This window comes from Panthera pardus, unplaced genomic scaffold, assembly GCF_024362965.1.
Source record: "Panthera pardus isolate Hobbes unplaced genomic scaffold, ASM2436296v1 HiC_scaffold_6, whole genome shotgun sequence".
Taxonomy (NCBI): domain Eukaryota; kingdom Metazoa; phylum Chordata; class Mammalia; order Carnivora; family Felidae; genus Panthera; species Panthera pardus.
The window spans coordinates 50,436,546-50,459,296 of NW_026526991.1; the positions used below are offsets into that span (position 1 = coordinate 50,436,546).

The window sequence follows — 22,751 nt, forward strand, 5'->3', positions numbered from 1 at the left end:
TTCAGAAATCTTTGCTTTTCTCCAAATCATAAAGATATTCTCCTATATTATCTTCTTAAAATTTTATTGTTTTGTCTTGCACATTTAGATCCATAATCCATCTGGAATTTATTTTTTTTGCAACTGGAAAGAGGTAGGGGATTAAATTCTACAAATGCTGCTTTTAGTTAATAAAAAGATGGATTGGCAGCACAACTCCAGTTTGTCCCATTTAGCAACTCCTTTTATGATTTTATATTAAAATGGGTAATATGGGGGTGCCTGGGTGGCTCAGTCGGTTAAGCTTCCCACTCTTGATCTTGGCTCAGGTCATGATCTAATGAGTAGTGGAATCGAGCCCCACGTGGGCCACTGCGCGGAGAGTGTGGAGTGTGCTTGGGATTCTCTCCCTCCCTCTCTTTCTCTGTCCTTCCCCATTTGCACGTGCATGCACACTCTCTCTCAAAATAAACTTAAAAAAATTAGTAATATGCTTATAAAATGAAAATCATAAAAGGTAAGGTTTTGTTTTGTTTTGTTTTTGGCTCATCTTTTTGGAAGTGAGTTTAGTTCTTTTGACAAAAGCTTCCAATAACATCAAATTGAAGGATTTTGTTTCAGAATAGACAGTTCCACAGCTATTCTGAGCTCCACTTACTAAGTCTTTTGAGTGTTTACGGTTAAAGTGGAGACTAGGTGAATGTGAGTGGATCAAATCAAACTCCTCAAAAAATTCCAAGGACCCCTGGGATGGTATTACTCTGGGAATACCTACATCTCATATTTGCATTTGAATGACAGCAATACCATGAGTATTCACTCTGATCCATCGAATTTGCCTTCATCATTTGTTTTAGATTAAACCAATATTCCCTTTTTCCTGCCTTTGGTCATGGCTCTCTCCAATGTATTCTGCACCTGGCACACAGTGAGCTGGCCTTTATTTATCTATCTAGTCTCATTTTTTTTTTTTAAATTTTTAAATGCTTATTTTTGAGAGGGGGGAGAGAGAAGAAGGAGAAGGAGGAGAAGGAGGAGAAGGAGGAGAAGGAGGAGAAGGAGAAGAAGGAGAAGAAGGAGAAGAAGGAGAAGAAGGAGAAGGAGAAGGAGAAGAAGAAGAAGAAGAAGAAGAAGAAGAAGGGGCAGAGAGGAGGAGACAGAATCTGAAGGAGGCTCCAGGCTCTGAGCTGTCAGCACTGAATGGACACGGGGCTTGAACTCACGAACCCTGAGATCATGACCTGAGCCAAAGTTGGTGAGCCCTGAGATCATGACCTGAGCTGAAGTTGGTGAACCCTGGGATCATGACCTGAACCGAAGTAGGACGCTTAACCAACTGAGCCACCCAGGTGCCCCTATCTAGTCTCATTCTTTGTCATTTGTATCTAACCTTAACTGAGCTTTGTTCCCCATCTCCCCACCCCTTGCAGATGCTGGTCTCTTGAGAACCTACCTACCTTCATCAGCCCACTCTTCTCTGGTTGGCTCTTGTCTTCCAGGATTAAGCATCATCTCATTCAGAAACCCTTTAGAGAAAGTGCTCAAGAAATTTAGGGATTATTATTAACATTAAAAAATATATAATTAAAAGTGTGTCTCCCGTGTGGACTATGGACGGAATATGTGAATGAGAGATTTGTTGAAAGGATGGATGGATGGGGCCTCGGTTCTATAGCTTTCAGCAACTCTCCTGGCGAGAGGATCTAAAACACCTTGTTGAGAAAACTCTGAGAAAAGTTTCACTTCGGATGATGCGAACAACGTCATTCGTTTTTTCTCCCTCCCCAACTTGAAGCAATCTCCTTTTCCCCCAGCCGAACTGAAGCGCTGAGGTGAGCGCATCGATGAGCGTGTGCTGCGCATCGATGGGCGCGGCGACTCGGCTAGTTGGGGCTGGATTGCTTCATCCCGGAAGTGGGTCGAAGGCCGTTGAGCCCGAGTACTGGGCCTCGCTGGGCGGGGTGGCTGGGGTTCTGCTACCGACATGGCCGACCCCGACCCCCGGTACCCCTGCTCCTCGATCGAGGATGACTTCAACTATGGCAGCTGCGTGGCCTCTGCCAGTGTGCACATTCGAATGGGTACGTCTCCCCCCGCCCCTTCGGGCCGCCCTGCGTGGGGCTGCTGCGCTGTCGTCGGCCTCTGGGGGCGGCTTTCGGCCTCCGGGGACAACGCCTCCCGGGCAGGGCTGGCAGGCCAGCGCGGGTCTCCAGGAGTTCAGAGCGGAAGCCCTGCTTCCAGCTCGCCTCCCCCAGGCCCCGGGCTCCTAGGAAGAGCGCCCTCCCCCGGGAGTTGGGGGGAAGTGTCGCTTCCACTCCGCCAGGGCGCCCAGGGAGAGCACGGCTCTAGGGAGGTGTGGTGGTCCCCCTGGCTGTGCGACCGAGAACCGGAACAGCAGCCCGTCCCACTTTAATCCTTTCCCTCCTCCGCGTAGAAAGGGTAGATGAAAACCTCAGCAGCCTTAATTTGGCGTCTTTATATTAAAAGAAACTAAAGGTTACTTTTTAAGGTGAAAATAAGTTTATTATGCGATCATGGTGACGTCCGCCTGAATGCAGTTACTTGCCGGCACGTCTTTGGTGTAGGGGATGTGATCGCGTTTCAGGTTTCTATTTATTTGTCTGCCTCCTTTACTGGATTGTAGGATCTCATTATCTCTTGTTCACTAGTCTCTGCAACACCTAGAACGCAACCTAAGTTTGAGGATTCGCTGACGCAGTTGTTGGAAATGGAAGCTTTAGAGGTCAATCAAAATGCAATATTCGTTTTAAGGAATTATACAGTATTTAATGGGCAGAAATTATGTTGAATTTAAAATGCTTAAAAAAAAATAAAATGCTTACCTTCATGTAAGTGGAATTCATTGCCCGCTCTAGTTCAGCCAATTGATTACAGAAGTTGCCCCAGATTTTCAGGCTATCCCTGTGGCTGGAATTTGTTTCGCAAAAGGAATTATGAAGATCTGATGCATTAAGAATCTCGATCCCTAACATCTTTATTCTTGGAATGGAATTTTGGAATGGTTTTGGCCAATGAGCGTAGTTTTTTTAAATTAAGATTTTAATGGTGGTGAAACACAGCCCATTAAAAATGTACCATCTCCACCATTTTTCAGTTCAGTGGTGTGAAGTATATTCACTTTGTTGTGCAACCAATCTCCATGACCTTTTAATCTTGCAACACGGAAACTATACCATCAAGCAGCTCCCTATCTTCCCCTCCCCCAGAGCCTGGCAGCTACCATTCTGCTTTCTGTTTTATGAATTTGGCTACTCTAGATACCTCATATAAGTGAATCATGAAGTATGTGTCTTTTCGTGACTGGCTTATTTCAGTTAGCAGGTGTTCACGGTGTATCCATTTTGTAGCGTGTGTCAGACGGCACTTTTTTAGGATGAATAATTTTCCATGGTGCAAATAAACTACATTTTGTTTTGTTTTTTTTTTGTTTTTGTATTTTTTTTTTTTTTTTATTTATTTTTGGGACAGAGAGAGACAGAGCATGAACGGGGGAGGGGCAGAGAGAGAGGGAGACACAGAATCGGAAACAGGCTCCAGGCTCCGAGCCATCAGCCCAGAGCCTGAGGCGGGGCTCGAACTCACGGACCGCGAGATCGTGACCTGGCTGAAGTCGGACGCTCAACCGACTGCGCCATCCAGGCGCCCCTAAACTACATTTTGTTAATCCCTTTATCTGTTGGTAGACGCTTGGGTAGCTTCCACCTGCTGTGAATGATGCTGTTATAAACATGTGGCACAGTACCCCCTTGAGATCCTGCTTGGAGTTCTTTTATGTACATACCCCAAAGTGGAATCGCTGGATCATATGTGTTTTAGTGACAAACTTGCTTTTCCCCCTTGAGTAGGGAAAAAACCCAGTTCGTCCTCCTGTGTTTCTCTTCGCTGCTCACACAGAACACTTCAGTTCTGACACTTCTGGTCACCAAAGTGTGGTTTTTAAATTTTTTTTTTCTACACCAAGCAATTCTCCATGACGCCAACTGTGGGTCCTACAATTGAACTCAATTCTGACACCGTCTCCTAGTAGATAGTAACAGATCCCCCAGGTTAAGGGCTCAGTCCCATAAGAATACTCCCACCCCACTTCAGATGCCACTTGTAAGTAATAGGTCCCCAGGTTACCCTTAACTTGTTAGACTTGGCTGTAAGTTGAAGGTTCCCATGACTCCCTCCTTGGGTTTGATTAATTTGCCAGAGCAGCTCACAGAACTCAAGGAGACACTTTTACCAGTTTACCGAAAGATATAGGTAAACAGCCAGATGAAGAGATATATTGGAAGGTCTGGCTCCTGTAGCATTCACTCTCAGTGGGACAATATTGCCTCCAAGGGGGCGGAAATTTGTTCTTGAGGTGGAGGGCAAAAAAATCTCAAATTTTACGATAATTTTAGCCTTCCAAAGACCCGTGGTACATAAACAGATGTATGCGGCATTAAAATTTTATCGGCAGACTATTAGGAAAGTAATGTCCAGAAGGCTCCTTAGGTTCACAATAATGAAAAAAGGAAGGTTGAGCAACAGTGCCCTAGAGTGAGTCCTCTAAGAAAGAGCAAGTGGGTGGCTGTATTACTTTTTTTTTTTAACTAAGGTATAAAAAGTTACCTTTTATGACTTAGCATTAGGCATAACATACATTGTCACTTCTGCCTTATTTTTGTTGTTAGAAGTGAATCCCTTGAACGGAGTGTCAAAAAATTGTGGCTGTTTTAAACCACCATTCCATCTAAAGAAGGATAAAGGCATTCCAGGCAGGGGAAATAGCAAGGGCAAAGGCCCAGACATAGGAAGGAGTTGGCATGCTTGGGGAACAGAAAGGTGGCTAGCGTGGGTAAAGCACAGTGAGGAAGGGAAGAGTGGTGCATGGCTTGGAAATTAAGGTTTCTTTTTAAAATTTGTATCTCACCATATGCTTTCTATTCTAGCTTTTCAGTTTCAAGATTTGTTGTTTGGAAATGTTCTGTTTGTAATCTTTTGCTTTGTTTATGCTGCTGTGTACAAACAGTGTTTTATACTTTCTTTTCCTTTTGATGAAAACATTTTCTTTTCTTCCTTCCTTCCTTCCTTTTTCTTTCTTTCTTTCTTTCTTTCTTTCTTTCTTTCTTTCTTTCTTTCTTTCTTTCTTTCTTTCTTTCTTTCTATCTGTCTATGCCCAACATGGGAATCGAACTTAAAAAAAAAACTCTGAGATCAAGAGTCACATACTCTACCTACTGAACCAACCAGGCCACCCATGGTTGAAAACATTTTTATTCTGGCCTATTAATTTTTTTTAGACTCATGCTTCTTGAAGGATAGTTATCATTTACAGTTTGTGATTTCTTTGGAAGTGTTTTTGTTTTTAGTTTAAGTTACAGACTACATTATTTGCATTAAGATTTACAGATTATATATAAAAATTTAATGTTTCTAAGAACATATTTGTTCCTGATGTTCTGTGATAAATGCTTAAGAATACTATCATGTGTAATTATTTTCTTTTTCAGGCTTTCTAAGAAAAGTCTACAGCATCCTTTCTCTGCAAGTTCTCTTAACTACAGTGACATCTTCTTTTTTTTTATACTTTGAGTCTATACGGACATTTGTACATGAGAGGTAAGGTGATAAGATGCTTTTGAGTCATTTTCTGCTGCTGCTTATGATCAAAAGGGCATATTATAAGCAAAGTTCGCTTTTTCCTCTATTAACTTCTGAGGTTAGAATGTAAAAAAAGTTCATTATTAACTCTTATGAGTAAGACTAGTTCTGATAAAGAAAAGGTTCTGCAACATCGTACTTACCTCTGAACTTTTTAGCTGACAGTTTTGTAGGGTTAAATTTTCATCTTCTGATGAAATTAAGAATTTTTACTATATGCAGGTTTTTTTAAGTTTATTTATTTATTTTGAGAGAAAGAGAGAGAGCATGAGCAGGGGAGGGTCAGCAAGAGAGAGGGAGAGAGAATCCCAAGTAGGCTCCACACTATCATCAGCACAGCCTGATGCGGGGCTCGAACCAATGAACCATGAGATCTTGACCTAAACCAAAATCAAGAGTTGGTCGCTTAACCGACCCAGCTACCCAGGCATCCCTACTGTATGCAGTTTTGAATTTTAATTTTTTTGCTTTTATTATACTTATGCCCAGTCCTCAAAGCCTAAGACAGTGCTTGAATAAGCACTAATAACTGTGTGTTTAACTTATCTTGGTGTTGGCTCATGACTAGGATAATTTCACTGAGAAATTTCCAAAGGAGCTTCATGTGGTTCATCCCTAATTTGTTTAAGATTTGACCTCCAAAATAATTATTTCCATAGCTAAAAGTTATATAGATTTTTTTGTATTAAAGGAAAAATATGGGCACCTGCGTGGCTCAGTTGGTTAAGCGTCCAACTTCAGCTCAGGTCATGATCTCACCGTTCATGAGTTCGAGCCCCGCACCAAACTCTGTGCTGACAGCTCGCAACCTGCTTCGGGTTCTTTGTCTCTCTCTTTGCCCCTCCCCTGCTCATACACTGTGTCTCTCTCTAAAATAAATCAAACTTTAAGAAAGGAAAAAGAAAGAATGAATATTTTCTTGGAAGTAGACAATTTCTATCATCACTTCCCCTACAAAAAAATTAGTTTGCTATTTGAGGTAAAGTCCTTTAATTTAAATGATAGCTACATAGTAGATGTATATAAAATTTGTTTATTATTTAATAGCTATTCTTTATGTCAGTTTTAAAAAGCAGTATGCTAATTGCAAAAATATTCAAATATGCTAAAAGTTCCTGAAGTAAAAAGGAAAAGTACTCCCCATTTATTATGGGCTCTTTTCTTTGTCCTGCTGCTCTTTCCCAGCTCACACTCCTCAAATTCCCTGAATGGAAAAATAGTTTCTTTTGACAGCTTGGTGTGGTTCCTTCCACACCACAAATACACACAAATACAACAGACTGATTTTATTCTATTGGTTAATACTATTTATACTGTTCTTAAGCTTAAAAATGCTTTTAATTTTATGTCTTTTAGTCCTGCCTTAATTTTGGTGTTTGCCCTTGGATCTTTGGGTTTGATTTTAGCATTGACTGTAAACAGACATAAGCATCCCCTTAACCTGTACCTGCTTTTTGGATTTGTGAGTATTTTGGCAGTATCTGTTACTTTAATGTTTTATTCTTGTGTTTTAACTTTCTTTATTTCATTGAGTGCAAGTACATATGTAATAAGTAGTAGCAAAACAAAAGTAATGAGTTTTTAATAAATTCAAATATCTTAGGAAATTACTTGTAACTTTCTAGTCTTTTAAAATCAACCTTTGTCAGTTTCAAAGTTTTTTTTTTTTTTTTCTGTCGATATTATGACATAGTGGAAAAGAATAATGAATTGGACTCTCATGACTTGGCTTTGCCACCATCTGGTTATGTGACATTTGGCAGGGTGTTTAGCCTTTCTGTACCTAGTTAGCTCATATGTAAAATGAAAATGTTAGAGTAGGTTATCCCTGTGATACTTTGTATCCCTAATATTCTGTGATTTCCTTGAGAAAAAAATTATAGCCTTAATTTCATAGACCTTAAATTCAAATCTTTATGATTAACTCCTCAGTGTTACTTATTTTTTAATTTCTTTCCAATGTTTATTTTTGAGAGAGAGAGAAGGAAAAAGAGCAAGCGTGAGTTGGGGAAGGGCAGAGGAGGAGACACAGAATCCAAAGCAGGCTCCAGGCTCCAAGCTGTCAGCACAGAGCCCCACACGTGGGGCTCAAACGCATGAATTGTGAAATCATGACCTGAGCCAAAATCAGACACTCAACCGACTGAGCCACTCAGACACCCCCTCAGTGTTATTTTTATGTTAGTACTCTGTTCTTTTAAAGGACCATTTTGCTCAGTTGATGTGCTCTACTAATTTGTTTTAAAATCATCATTGGGGAGGGGAGCCTGGGTGGCTTAGTCTGTTAAGTGTCTGACTCTGGATTTCAGCTCAGGTGATGATCTCATGGATTCACGAGTTCAAGCCCAGCATTGGGCTCATGGAGCCCGCTTGGGATTCTCTTTCTCTCACACTCTCTTTGCCCCTCCCCTGCTTGTGCTCTCTCTTGCTAAATAAATAAATAAATAAATAAATAAATAAATAAATAAATAAAATCATAATTGGGGAACTTAACTTGAGGTCATGTTTGTTTAGATGTTTGTGAGAATTAAAACCCAAACTACTACCTATTAAAACCCAATCCTATAATATGACCAGAATGAGTTGTAAGGCTCAAGTTATATATCTTTTAAATTATTTTTCTTGTTCTCATATCCAATATGACTTTGGGTTCTAACCTAAAAATTTACTTCAAAACATTTCAAACTAATGCTAATTTTATAGTCAAATAAGAGTGAAAATGCTATTTACCAGATTAAAATGCTTTAAACTAAAGAAAGTTTGTGAATTCTGGTAACAAGTTTATGTTAATATGATGAAACAAAAGCTCATGACTTTAGAAATTTCAATTATAGGACAGGTTATTCATTGAAATCTTAGGTTCTTTTGTTTGCCAGGTATCAGAACCCTAACCCAAGTTATCTCAAGTAATGTGAAGTTTATAAGAGCTTGGGAACCCCCCAAGAAGGGGCCTTAAGAACTAGACAAGGAACACTAGAGGAAGCTTCCAGGAATGATGCTATTGTAGGGAATCCGAAGCAAGAATTGGGAGTCTCTTCCCCCTTCTGTAACATCTCTTTTCTACCTTACAGTTGTCCTTACACATAGTTTTCCTCTTTGCTGTCTTTAGTTATTTTTTTTTAAGTTTATTTATTTATTTTTAAGAGAGAGAGCAAGTGGGGTAAGGGCAGAGAGAGAGAGGAGAAAGAAAGCATCTCAGGCAGGCTCTGCACTGTCAGCTGCACCGTAAGCACGGAGCCTGATGAGGGGCTCTAACTCACACACTGAGATCATGACCTGAGCTGAGATCAAGAGTCAGACGCTTAACCAACTGAGCCACCCAGGCACCCCTGCTATCTGTAGTTTTTATATGGTGCATTGTGGGCCCTCATATGGTTCGTTAACCTTTAGCTTTAGCTCCTGCTGCCATAACTTCATTCTCTAAGTTTAGATTCCCAAGTGAGGAAGAATCTGATTGGCACTGCTTATTATTGGCACAGGTCACATTGTAGGTTGTTAACCAATACACGGGTTGGTAGTCCTAGGGTTAGATACCAACTCCTGCCCCAGTCATCTTTGTCCTAGGAGAGAGAGGGGGTCATAAAAAGAAACTGTCATATGGAGTTCCTCTTCAACTCTATATAATGCCAGCCTCCTTTCAAAAAGACTGTGGTTGATTTCTCTCTGGTATGGACTGACTTCTGTCCAGCAGAGAGAGAACCTACTAGAAAAGCATTAGCCAAATGCTTGTGGGCAAGGTGATCACTTATTCCTGTACCCATAGCTAAAAATGGGTGAACAACTAAGGAAGCATGTAAAATACGTTTCAGATTATTCAGAGACCTCTGATACGAGGTTACTTTGTCCTGCTCTACCAAAGTAAGCAAGGAGGTGGATCTTATCTTGTTTTAGAAGGGTGTGTGTGTGTGTGTGTGTGTGTGTGTGTGTGTGTGTGTTCACATACTTAAAAGAGGGCATTATTTTGCGGTGGTGGTATGTTTTCCTAGTCTTATCTTTTCTCCTGTTCATCCTGTCCCGTTTCCTTTGGATACTTGAGTAGGGGGTAGGATTTCTTACCTCAAGTCATGTCACAAGTATCAGGAAAGTGGTATGATCATATTTGCCCGGAAAAAAAAAATCTTTCTATCATCTTTTGCTACCACTTCCCTGATGCTGCCAACAGCATTATGACAAAATGGGGCGGTGGCTTCATTGCCTCCATGTGTGTGTCCATTTCTAATGCCATTTTTGCTCTAGTTCTGTTAAGATTTCTTGATTTCAGGTGGGGAGAGTTACAGGGAGGGCTTCTCCCAGGACTATGAGTATACAGCCACTGCCGTTACTTCTGGCTTGGCTTTGTGATACGGTCTAATCAGATAGTTGGTAAAATCTAACTAGAGTAAGCATGTCAGACGAAACAAAGGCATGTAGTTAAGGAGAAAGAGAAGCTGGAGGATTAAGACTCAATGTCCCTAAATCTTGTATTAGGATATGAGTTCAGCTACATGTGACATGGGGGAAGCAAGATGGCTTACTTCTCATTCATGTAAAAATCTGCATGACTGTTTAGTGAAGTTGTCAGGGGCACAGACACTTGCTGAAGTTCAAGTACTCCTTAAGCATTGTGTGGCATAAGTTAGCTCACCGCCAATATCCACATTCCATCCAGTTATTTAAAAAAAAAAAAAAAAAAAAAAAATGAGAGGGGCGCTTGGGTGGCTCAGTTCTCACAGTTCGTGAGTTCGAGCCCTGTGTCGGGCTCTGTGCTGACAGCTCCGAGCCTGGAGCCCGCTTCAGATTCTGTGTCTCCCTTTCTCTCTGCCCCTTCCCCGCTCATGCTCTGTCTCTCTCAAAAGTGAATAAACGTTAAAATTTTTTTTTTTTTTAAATGAGAAGATAAAGGGAAGAGCAAGCCCCTTTGTTTTTAGTAGTTGTACACCTCTCCACCCACATTCTGTTAGCTACAATAAAGTCCTATGACCAGATCTAGCTGCAGGGGAAGCTGAGAAATGTAATGTTTAACCTGAACAGCTATGTGTCCAGGTAAAAGTTCTGTTACTAGGGAAGAAGGAGAGAATACTGGGAGACGGTTTCAGGACTGCCACACCAAAGTGCTACCTAAATATTTTATTCTTCTTAGGTGTGTGTGCCACTAGAAGTTTTTACGGATGGGCATATCATTTGTAATTTCTTTTTACTTACAGAGAGTATGAAAAATGGAATTTCCCATACTATTTCTGTTCCTGTTACAGATATGAAAACTCTAGTTAGAGTTTAAGGATCACTATTAGAATCTAAATACTCCTACTCAATACTTTGAGGTCTCATTTTCTTTTTGCTTTTTTGTAAAGCTTTATTTATTTAAGTAATCTCCCCAATGTGGGGCTCGAATTCACGACCCCAACATCACGAGTCATGTGTTCTTCCAGCTGAGCCAGCCAGGTGCCCTTGAGGTCTCATTTTCATTATGGTGGGCTTACCAAATGTCCCGTGTAATTCAAAGGCTGCTCTGAAGCTAAAATGAGATCATAAACATGGAATCACATCGAACTCTTAGTAATTAGAATATGTACATGATTTAGTGTAAATTTTATGTGCATCTGTGTAATTTTAGTTTCTTTTTTTAGACACTATTCGAAGCTCTGACTGTGGCCTTTGTTGGTAAGCCGTAATTCTGCTTCTCTTATGTTACGCTAACTTTTTAATGTGGATAAATCTTTTGTGTAAATAAGTGTTTGGGACTAAAGCTTAACTTCATGAAATGTCATATTTCAAATATATAGCATAGGATGAAGAATTCCTAAAATATAAGCAAAATTAAATGTTTATACTTTATGTAGTTCAACTAAGCTTAGAGGAAGTGGAAAAGAGTTAAGAAAACAGCAGAATGGAGAATAGTATTCATGTGTGTTTATCCATTTATAAAAAACAAGACAGCTAATGTTTTCCCGATTTAAAGGGGCCTTGGAGGAACTGATAAAATATATTTTGAGCCATACATTTTCATCACATGAGCTGAGCCTCTCAAATTGCTACACTGAACTGTGCTTCATTATTACATCATATTTTATTGAATGGCACTATAAGAAACTTGGTAATTCTGTTTTATTTTTGGTGTTAAATATGTATTTGAAAGAAGTGTCTGTTTAAAAAAAAAGAAAAGAAATGAATTGTCATAATTATTTGATGTATCATATGTAATGCGTCAAGTAAAAATTTTCATGACTCACTGTTTTTTTAAAAAATTTTTTTTAATGTTTATTTATTTTTGAGAGAGACAGAGCACAAGCAGGGGAGCGGCAGAGAGAGAGGGAGACAGAATCCGAAGCAGGCTCCAGGCTCTGAGCTGTCAGCACAGAGCCCGGTGTGGGGCTTGAACCCATGAACTGTGAGATCATGACCTGAGCCGAAGTCGGGCGTCCAAACGCACCCAGGCGTCCCCATGACTTAATATTAATAAAAATTCAGATAGTCTCAAAACGATTAACGTAGGGTACCAAAAAAGTTAGAATTAACTATTACAATAATAGTTAATTGTTAATCATTATGTTTAACATATTGGTCTTTTCCTATTTTGTCATTGTTGCTTTTAACCTAAGCCAGTTTTATTGAATCTACATATTGTTTGGTAACCACTTCTTTCTTTTATAAAGGAATCAATATAAGTCAATAATAATAACTACTAAAATAAATAGGATTGAAATTTCTCAACATAGAAAGGAAGTATTATTAACATTTACTTAATATTTATTTTTGGTAGAACCTTTCCTTTTTCTAAATTATTTTTCAATTTTTTATATTTTGAGAGAGAGAGAGCGTGCATACACACACACACATGAGTGAGCAGGGGTGGGGTGGAGGGAGAGGAGACAGGACCTTAAACAGGCTCCCTGTTTAGCGCAGAGCCCGAGGTGGGGCTGAGTCTCCTGACTGTGACATATGACCTGAGCCGAAATCAAGACTTGGACAGTTAAGTGAGCCACCTAGGCGCCCCAATTATTTATTATTATTAACATTATTATTAATGTTACTATCTATTCATGTTATTACCAAGTCCATCTCTGTCTTCCCTGGCTCCCACCATGTGTAATGGATATAGGAGAAAGATTTGCTATTTCAGGGTTATTGGAATAGGGGTGGACATACACAGATGGGATAATCTGACAACTCTATTTTCCTTCTTAATTATAATATCCTTTCCACCTAATCTCATTCTAAAATTGTTGACAAGATAACTTCATGTTTTTCCTTCTCTGCATTCACCTTCCTGATCCTATAACGATAGAAATAGAGAAATTCTTTTTTTTTAATTTTTTAAAAATGTTTTTATTTATTTTTGAGACAGAGAGAGACAGAGCATGAGCAGGGGAGGGGCAGAGAGAGAGGGAGACACAGAATCTGAAGCAGGCACCAGGCCCTGAGCTGTCAGCACAGAGCCTGATGTGGGGCTCGAACTCATAGACTGTGATTATGACCTGAGCCGAAGTTGGACACTTAACCAACTGAGCCACCCAGGCGCCCCAGAAATAGAGAAATTCTATATGTAGTATTTAAGAATAGAAATTAATCCCTGAAAAATTAAAAATTACTTAAATGGTTTTGGTTGAAAGTACTTAACCTCCTTTAAAGAGGTTACAATTTAGCATTTTGTTAAAATGTTAAGCAGTGTGTTATAATTACAATAGCCATGGTCAATTCAGATGTTCATTCTAAAATTTCAGAAGGGAATTTGGTATATATTCAGGAAACCCCCATTTCTGTATTCCAAGATGATGCAGGTATGGATATAACGCAGTTAGTGGCTGGTTCCTATTGTCTACAGGGTTGATGAACGGCAGACAATCCCAGACAGTGCCAGTATTTTTTCTTGCCTAGTTTCTTTGATTTGGGCTGATGGACTGGGTTATGCAATGAAGCAGGTGATTGCTAGAATTGCTGTTACTGCCCAGTGATTCCCAGTCAACCACAGGACCCCATTCATCCCTACTGATACTTAAGTCATAAAGGACAGTCACCACAGATCGTCATAAAACTCAGCTGGGACAGAGATGGTGGGAGTCATCCCACCGTATCCCCCAAATCCTAAACCACCTGGCTGTGTCATATCTCTCCAGTCATCTCTTTAACTTCATAATGACGTGACCCCTTTATTTTGTATGAATGAGTATTTTGGAGCCTGTTTATTGCAGTGTGGGTGTGGTTTTACCTTCCAAGGCTGGATAAAGAGTCTTCTATTTTTATTGGCAAGTAGTACCGAAGAAAATACAGCATTTCTGCTAAATGCCAGGGGAAAACGCTGTTTAAAATTGAGTATGTTTGGGGCGCCTGGGTGGCTCAGTCGGTTAAGCGGCCGACTTCGGCTCAGGTCATGATCTCACGGTCTGTGAGTTCGAGCCCCGCATCGGGCTCTGTGCTGACAGCTCAGAGCCTGGAGCCCGTTTCAGATTCTGTGTCTCCCTCTCTGACCCTCCTCTGCTCATGCTCTGTCTCTGTCTCAAAAATAAATAAACGTTAAAAAAAAAAAAAATTAAAAAAAAAAAATAAAATTGAGTATGTTTAAGTGCATTTTTAATCAGTGTTTTTTAATTTTACAGTTTCTTTCTATGATATATATATTATTCTACAAGCATTTATACTGACTACTGCCGTATTTCTTGGTTTGACTGCATATACTCTACAATCTAAGAGAGATTTCAGCAAATTTGGAGCAGGGTAAGTTATATATTCATGACTATGATAGATAAATATCCTTAACATTATAAGTTGTCCTAAGATAAGTGCTATATTGTTAGCTTTGGATACTGCCTTCTAAAATGGAGGGTGATGAGAGGTCATCTCTCTGAGTGTTAAGGCCGGGTTCTACTCCCAGAACATACAGGGAGACGGAAAGTGGCTCTGAGTCATTTGCTTCCGCTCTATATTGAAAGGAACGGGAATGTCAAAAAACAAACAAACAAAAAACAAACAAACCCAGTTTTCTAGAGAGGCTAGGCTTGTGTGCTCTATGAATGCTATGGAACTTACTAAATTATTCAGGCCTTTGTCTTAACATCATTGTTACCAAGACTATTCACTCTCTTCTTTGTGGGAGAAACCCAGGTGTTGGTGATACCTGCATGAACTTTAAAGCCTTTTTGACCTATCTAGATTAACCTGTATCTTTCTTCAAACTAATAAATATATGGAATGATACTTTTTATATAGGATAATGGTACAGTGTTGCCCTCACCTGGTAAGAATGCATATATTCTTTTCTAAGCTCATAATGGCTTCCTGTTGGCATATCATCACCCGAGCATCGTCTGTCCTTTTTCCTGTTACAACGTTAAAAACTTACAAAAGTCTACTGTGGCAAAATATTCTTTCATCCCTTTCTTTCCCCCTGGAAATCCAGGTTACCAGAAATCTCTGTTGGGATAAGATACAACTAGTCATCCAACACTGACAATTGTGCAAGATGCTTAAATCATTGTATTAGAATGGAGTTTGATTTACAGGCAATATTTTTTCCATTTCCTGCTTTTAGTGCTGTGGTGTGGATACATACTCATGTGGTACATACGGAGAAAGATTTGCTCTCTGCTTCTTCTCATGCCAGTCTCCATGTGCTCCCTGTCTCCCATCCGTTCTAGTATAGTCTCTAGAAATCCAGTTCTGGTAAATAATCTTACTTTATGTTTCAGCCTCTTCATAATATATTATTCTTATTTCAGCTGAAACTTGATTCCTCCTCGAGAACATTGTTCTCTAGCTGCTCATTCGCACACACCCTATGTAGTTTGGGTAAGGGGTTAGTATTGCCAACTGCTTCCGTCCCCTAGTGCTACTCTCGTTATTTCTTTAGTGTGCTAGAAATCCATTGCTCTAAGGTGTATGTTGTCCGGCTCTACACTTCCTAATCTTCCTCATTATTGCCAGTGATTCCCTTTGTTCAGGCCTTCCTTGTTCTTTTTATTTTTTTATTATTTTAAATTATTGCCACACCCAGCGTTGGGCTCGGACTCACAACCCCGAGATCAAGAGTCGCATGCTGTACCATGAGCCAGCCAGGCACCCCAAGCTTTCCTCATTGTTTAAAGACTCTAGCATCGAACCACATGTTAGGCCCATCTATCACCTTAGCTTCTCAGTGTGTCTGGCCCTCTTCTTCAGCAACTTTTCATCTCCCTGCCATGGCTACACCGCGGACTTTGTGGTCACTAGGGATTGTTCCACTGAAGAAATCTTAAATGCCAGTGTCGCACTTTCTTTCTTCAGCCTTCTACTAGCTCTCTTATTTCTCTGCTCTGACAACACCAATCTACTGTGCTTGTTCTTTAACAACTGCTATTGCCGTAATAAACTCCTTTGTATCAGACCTAGGGGTCTCATGTTTTCTTTCTACGGGCATCCATGAAACTGTGCCAGACTACCTCATTATTAGCGTGTGAGTAGAGTAAAACCTCAGATGCTTTCTTAATGCCACCTTCCCCATACTCCTTGGTGTAGAAGCTTTGGAGTTTTCCTAAAGTTTAAGTGTGGAAAAGCAAGTTCTGAGTCCATTTCAGTCCTGAAGGATCTATACTATGTGTTGTTATGATACGTTATTCTAACTTCGGTCTTCCAGATGTCTCAGTAGAAATTTTGTGGCTATTCCAGCAAGGGAATTGAGAGCTGGAATCTCACTATGCCCTCAATTCACCACACTGGGTTATGATACTATTATATACTTAATTTCTGATTTTATTTTGTTGTTAAATAACATATTTTGCATGATTTCAGTCCTTAGGTATTTATTGAGAGTCATTTTACGATACTTAGTAAATGTTCTTTGTGCACTAAAAGAGAATGTATGTTTTGTTGCTGTTGGATCAGTGTTTGATGAATGTCAGTTAAGTCAGGTTCATTGATATAGTGTTGTTTAAGTGTTCTGTGTGCTTAACCAATCTTTTCTGTGTGCTCATTCTATCAATTAATGTCAAAGTAGTAGTGAAATCTCCAACTACAAGTACGGATTAGTGTATGATTCTCTCATCATATCTGTAAGTTTTGCTGCATGTTACTTTGAAGTTCTGTTTTTAGTTGCATAAACATTTAGGATTGTTATGTCCTCTTGATGATCCTTTTATTACTCTGTAGTAGTTATCTCTGGTAATATTTGTGCCCTAAAGTACTTTTTTGATACACTTACCTCAGCTTGCTTGCTTGCTTGCTTGTTTTTTTTTTTTTAACATTTATTCATTTTTTGAGAGACAGAGAGAGAGCACAAGCAGGGGAGGGGCAGAGAGAGGGGGAGACACAAAATCTGAAACAAGCTCCAGGCTCTGAGCTGTCAGCACAGAGCCCGATGCGGGGCTTGAACTCATGAAACGCAAGATCATGACCTGAGCCAAAGTCGGCCGCTTAACCGACTGAACCACCCAGGCGCCCCATACCTCAGCTTTCTTTTAATTATGTTAGCATGGTAAACCATTTTCCATCCTTTAATTGTTAGCTGATTTGTGGCTTTATAGTTAAAATAGTTTTCTTACAGGCAGCATATGGTTGGCTCTTGCTTTTTTTTTTTTTTTCCTAAATTCAGTATGACCATCTCTGCTATTAATTGGAGTAGACTACTAACATTTAATGTGATTATTGATCTGATTGAATTTAAGCCTACTATCTCAGCATTTGTTTTCTTGCTGTTTGTCCTGTCTGTTCTTTGTACCTTTTCCCCTCTTTTCCTTCCTTCGGATTGTTTATCTCCTTTATTAGTTATTAGCTATAGCTCTTTTAAGTAGGGGTTGCTCTAGGTTTTACTGTTTATTTATTTGTTTGTTTTCTTCTTACTCCACATTTTTAAAATTTATTTAAGTAATCTCTACACCCAGCATGGGGTTTGAACTCACAACCCCAAGATCAAGAGTCTCATGCTTTACCCCCTGAGCCAGTCAGAGCCCCCTACAGTACACGTCTTTAAATCATCCTCATCTACCTCTAAGTCATATACCATTTCCTGTATAGCAAACTTACATGTCCTCTCCCCTGCCTTCGTGCTATTGTTACTGTAACTTTTTTTTTTTTTTTTTAATTTTTTTTTTTTCAACGTTTTTATTTATTTTTGGGACAGAGAGAGACAGAGCATGAACGGGGGAGGGACAGAGAGAGAGGGAGACACAGAATCGGAAACAGGCTCCAGGCTCTGAGCCATCAGCCCAGAGCCTGACGCGGGGCTCGAACTCACGGACCGCGAGATCGTGACCTGGCTGAAGTCGGACGCTTAACCGACTGCGCCACCCAGGCGCCCCTACTGTAACTTTTAATTCCACATATGTTACACACCTCGTAAAATATTATTATCTTTGTTCAAAACATTAAATTATCCTTTAAAGAGACTTAAAAATACATGAAATCTTTTATGTTCACCCACATATTTGTCATTTCTGTTCTTCATTTCTTTGTGTGGATCCAAATTTCCATCTTATATTTTCCTTCTGCCTGTGGGCTTTCTTTTTAATATTTCTTACAGTGCTGGTCTCTTGATCTCAACTTTTGCATGTCTGAAAAAATATCTTTTCGCCTTTGTTTTTAAATGTTGTTTTTATGGAGTGTAGGATTCTAGGTTTGGGTGATTTTTTTTTTTTCCTGTTTTCCATATTTTATAAGATATCATTCCATAGTATTTTGGTTCAGGTAGTTCTTGACAAGAAGTCTTCTGTCTTTCTTATCTTTGTTCCTCTGTACATAATGTCTTTTATCCTCCATCTACCTTTAATATTTTCTCAGTAATTTTCAGTAATTTGATTAACATTTTTAGTAATTTGATTATGATACTCCTTGGTGTAGTTTTCTCATGTTTCTTCTGCTTGGATTGTCAGTTTAAAATTTCCATCATGTTTGGAACATTTTCAGGAACTGTTACTTGAAACATTTTTAGGTTTTGCCTTCTCTGTTGAGATCAGCATATACGTTAGGCTTCTTGATGTTGTCCCACAGTTCATGGATACTCGGTTTATTTATTTATTTTTTCTCCTCGGTTTTCTCTCTGTGATTCATTTTGGTTCATTTCTGTTGCTACTTTTAATTTGGTAATGTGTTCTTCTTTAGTGTCTAATCTGCTGTTAATTCCAACCAGAATATTTTTCTTTTGACATATTTTTCATTTATGGAAATTCAGTTGAGTTTGCGTCTTAAAAATATATATCTTCCCCTTATCTTCTCATGGTGATGCTTTCCTCTAACTCCTTGAACATATGGAATATATATATATTTTTTTTTTATTATTTATTTTTGGGACAGAGAGAAACAGAGCATGAACGGGGGAGGGGCAGAGAGAGAGGGAGACACAGAATCGGAAATGGGCTCCAGGCTCCGAGCCATCAGCCCAGAGCCTGACGCGGGGCTCGAACTCACGGACCGCGAGATCGTGACCTGGCTGAAGTCGGACGCTTAACTGACTGCGCCACCCAGGCGCCCCTGGAATATATTTTTTAATGTCATTTACTAATTCTATCATTGTGTCATTTCTGAATTTATTTATATTGATTGATTTTTCTCATTGTTATAGGTCATATTTCCTGGTTCTTTTGCATGCCTTTTAATTTTTTATTAGATGCTTGTCATTGTAAATTTTATATTGTTGGGTGTTGATTTTTTTCTTTCCTTTAAATACTTTGGTTTTATTCTTCTCTTAAGCTGTTAAGTTCCTTGGAAACTGCCTGAACCTTTTGATGCTTGTTTTTAAGCACTGTTAGGTGGGTCCAGAACAGTGTTTAGGTTAGGGCCAATTTGGTCCCACTGTTGAGACAGTATCTTTCTAAGAATTATTCAAACCCCACATCTTAGGAGGTCTTTCCACTTTGGTTAGGGCGAACTTATTCCTGTTCCCGTTTGGGCTCTGAGGATTGTTCTGCCTGCTTCTCTTTCCCCAGCCTTTGTCACTTCCTCACGAGTATGCATTGATCTGTGCTCAGCTAAAGACTTAAAGGGGACTCTCTGCATATCACCAGAGCCAACTAGCTCTCTGTATAGCTCTCTCCTTTCTGGAACTTTGCTCTGCGAATTCTAGCCATGTGGGCCTCTCTGACTTCTGAATTCTCACCTCCTCAATTCAGGGAGACCAGAGGGCTTCATATGGGTTCTTGTCCCTACACTGTGGTCCGGAAACTCTTTTCCAGCTGGGTCACTTATAGAGCTTACCTCTTCTGTTTCCCTTATCTCAGGAACTACCGTGCCATGCTGTTTGCTGTTCAGGGACTGAAAACGGTTATTTCATGTTTGGTGTGTTTTTTACTTAAGGAAGAAGGGTACATTTGACCCCAGTACTTCCTTGTGACCTAAAGCAGCAGATGTGTATTCACATCGCATATCTGATAACAAAGGACTGACTGCTTAGATGTCCTGTGTCGTATGTTTATACTTTATAATACCTCATTATACATCATATATAATATGTATGAGTGGTAACTCATGAAATTATAGCAGTGGTAAATTTATGTGCATAAAGTAAGTTCTATAATACATTAGAATAAAATAGTACATTGGGAACTTTGATAGATATGCATATTCACAGACTAATTTGACACTGTTATTTGGTTTAAAAATAGTTATGTTTCATTTGTTCATTGTTCTAAAAGTTTTATCGATTTCTGGCTTAAAATGCTTCTAATGATATTTCTGCTTGTATCAGTGTTTTTTTGGTGTTCCAGTGAAAACCTTAAAAATGGTACTTTAATCTAGTTTTGTTCACCATAAAAACAAATGTTGAATCAATAGCTGGTTTTTCGATTTCTGAGTATTCTACAGTATTCATTGTATGTTTATGAACTCTTTTTTAAGTTTATTTATTTTGGGAGAGAGAGAGTGCACCAGGGCACAAGTTAGGGGGGAGAGAGAGACAGAATCCCAAGCAGAATCTGTGCTGTTAGTGCAGAACCCGACGAGGGGCTCGATCGCACAAACTGTGAGATCGTGATCTGAGCTGAAATCAAGAGTTGGACGCTTAACCAACTGAGCCACTCAGGTGCCCCTGTTTATGAACTCTTATAGTTCACTTATTCTTTGGCAAATGTCAGGATGGATGTATTTTTTTTTTCAGAAAATGTTGCATCAATTTACATAGTTTTTTGGTAGGGAACAATATTCTAAATCACTAATATTTTGTTTTTATAGACTGTTTGCTGTTTTGTGGATTTTGTGCTTGTCTGGAATCTTGAAGGTAAGTTGTTTTAAAATGCTAACTTGAAATTTACTTCTGGCCATGTCAATATAAATAATCTTGAAAAGCTATAAGAGGTACTCTTGTGATAGGATACTTGGTTATAATTTTTTGGAACACTTGTATGTAGAATGACTTAAAAATTACCTTTTAAAAAACTAGGGTCTTATGTTAATCAGTATTATGGATTGAAAGAAAGATGAACATATCAGTTAAATTACATAGAAAGAGGCCCTCACTTGTAATTGCTCACCTCCAAGTGACACATATAATTCTGAAAAAGAAATCTACTTTTAAATGATTTATATTTGGAATGCTACTGTTCAAAGTCAGGTGGGTAATTTAATAGAAGGGAGGATATCCATCGATTCATCCATTCATCCTTTCATCCAACAGAGATGATGATGGACTTGCCTGGCCTTTTTCTATGTTTAACATTTGTATTTAAAGTTGTAAAGCATTATTAAATATGTACATATCATGTGTAACTTCACAGCAAGTAACTCAAGTATTCTTAATATCGTTCTTAAATACAAACTTATTAATATCTTGCCTGTAGTTATTTTTCTATAACGAAACAGTGGAGTTGGTCTTGGCTGCTGTGGGAGCCCTTCTTTTCTGCGGATTCATCATCTATGACACACACTCCCTGATGCATAGGCTGTCACCTGAAGAGTATGTATTAGCTGCCATCAGCCTCTACTTGGATGTCATCAATCTATTCCTGCATCTGTTGCGGTTTTTGGAAGCAGTTAATAAAAAGTGATTGAGAGCAGTGTTTGGAAACTGATTCATTAAGTAATAAAGTTTGAGATATAATTGACTAGTAAATACTTTTGTGACTTTATGTATATGCTATGGACTTCTGAGCCATTGCTATAATATAGTATAATATTATACTATAGTATAGTATAATATATATAGAATATTATAGTACAGTATTATACTATAGTATAATAGCAATCTCTGTATTACTGTTATATAGTAGTAATTATAATAGTAATTATAATTATATGCATATATATGATAAATATATAATTACTAGGTTATATTCTAGTAATATAAATCTTAACTATTCTTTATGATATCTCATTTCTAAATCCTTGATTTAGAATCTCAGGAAAGAGATACCAAAATTCTCTTTTTCAGTTTTTTCAATCCTAAATTTGCCATATATAGATTGTTTATCTGCAATTCAAAAATAATTTCATGAGTAGATAAGACTATCAATTGATCTTCTAGTGACTTTGTCTAAATTTTTCCTTAACATTAGAATTGATTTTGATTTTAAAGTACTTGTGTCCTCACCATTATAAAGTATAAGTTTCCTTTTACTAGGAAATTTTAATCTGACTTAGAAAGGAAAAAGCAAAAAAGATAAATTCTGCAGAATTATTCCACATTATATTAAAATTAAAGTGTTAATGACATTTCATTTATAAAGTATACTAAAAGTTAGATGTCTTCTTGAAAGTCAGATTTTTGACATAAAATTTGACATTAAGTACAGGTTTCATTTAAAAATTACAGCAGTGTACCAGTGGCCAAGCAAACTCTGGCAGGTTCCTTCACTGTACTAGTTTGCTAGGGTGTCATAACAAAGTACCACAGACTGGGTGGCTTAAAAAGAAAATAATTTTCTCCCAGTTCTGGAAGCTAGAAGTCTGAGATCATGGATTGGTTTCTTCTGGGGTCTCTCTCTTGGCTGGTAGATGGCCATCGTCTCCTTGTGTTTTTACATGGTTTTCTCTCTCTCTACTTGTCTGTGTCCAAATTTCTTCTTCTTACAAGGACACAGTTAATATTGGATTAGGGCCCACCCTACTGACCTCATTTTACCTTAATACCTCTTTAAAGACCCTGTCTCCAAATGTGGTCCCATTCTGAGGTACTAGGGGTGAGTACCTTGTAGTAATTTAGAATGTTTGTGCCCTTCCCACCCTCCATTCACAGTTTGAAACTT

At 38.8% G+C, this 22,751-nt stretch overlaps 1 protein-coding gene and 1 long non-coding RNA gene across 2 annotated transcripts; both read left to right on the forward strand.

Moving 5' to 3' along the window:
• Positions 1-1,129: 1,129 nt before the first annotated feature.
• LOC128774943 (uncharacterized) lies at positions 1,130-1,572 on the forward strand. Its single transcript, XR_008419498.1, has 2 exons — positions 1,130-1,298; positions 1,410-1,572. It is a non-coding gene; the product is annotated as an uncharacterized LOC128774943 (long non-coding RNA).
• A 311-nt stretch (positions 1,573-1,883) lies between these two features.
• TMBIM4 (transmembrane BAX inhibitor motif containing 4) lies at positions 1,884-21,619 on the forward strand. Its single transcript, XM_019455018.2, has 7 exons — positions 1,884-2,060; positions 5,484-5,592; positions 6,991-7,096; positions 11,241-11,274; positions 14,208-14,325; positions 20,743-20,788; positions 21,348-21,619. The coding sequence occupies exons 1-7, from the start codon at positions 1,964-1,966 to the stop codon at positions 21,552-21,554; spliced, it is 717 nt and encodes a 238-aa protein (XP_019310563.2). The 5' UTR covers positions 1,884-1,963; the 3' UTR covers positions 21,555-21,619.
• Positions 21,620-22,751: the final 1,132 nt, after the last annotated feature.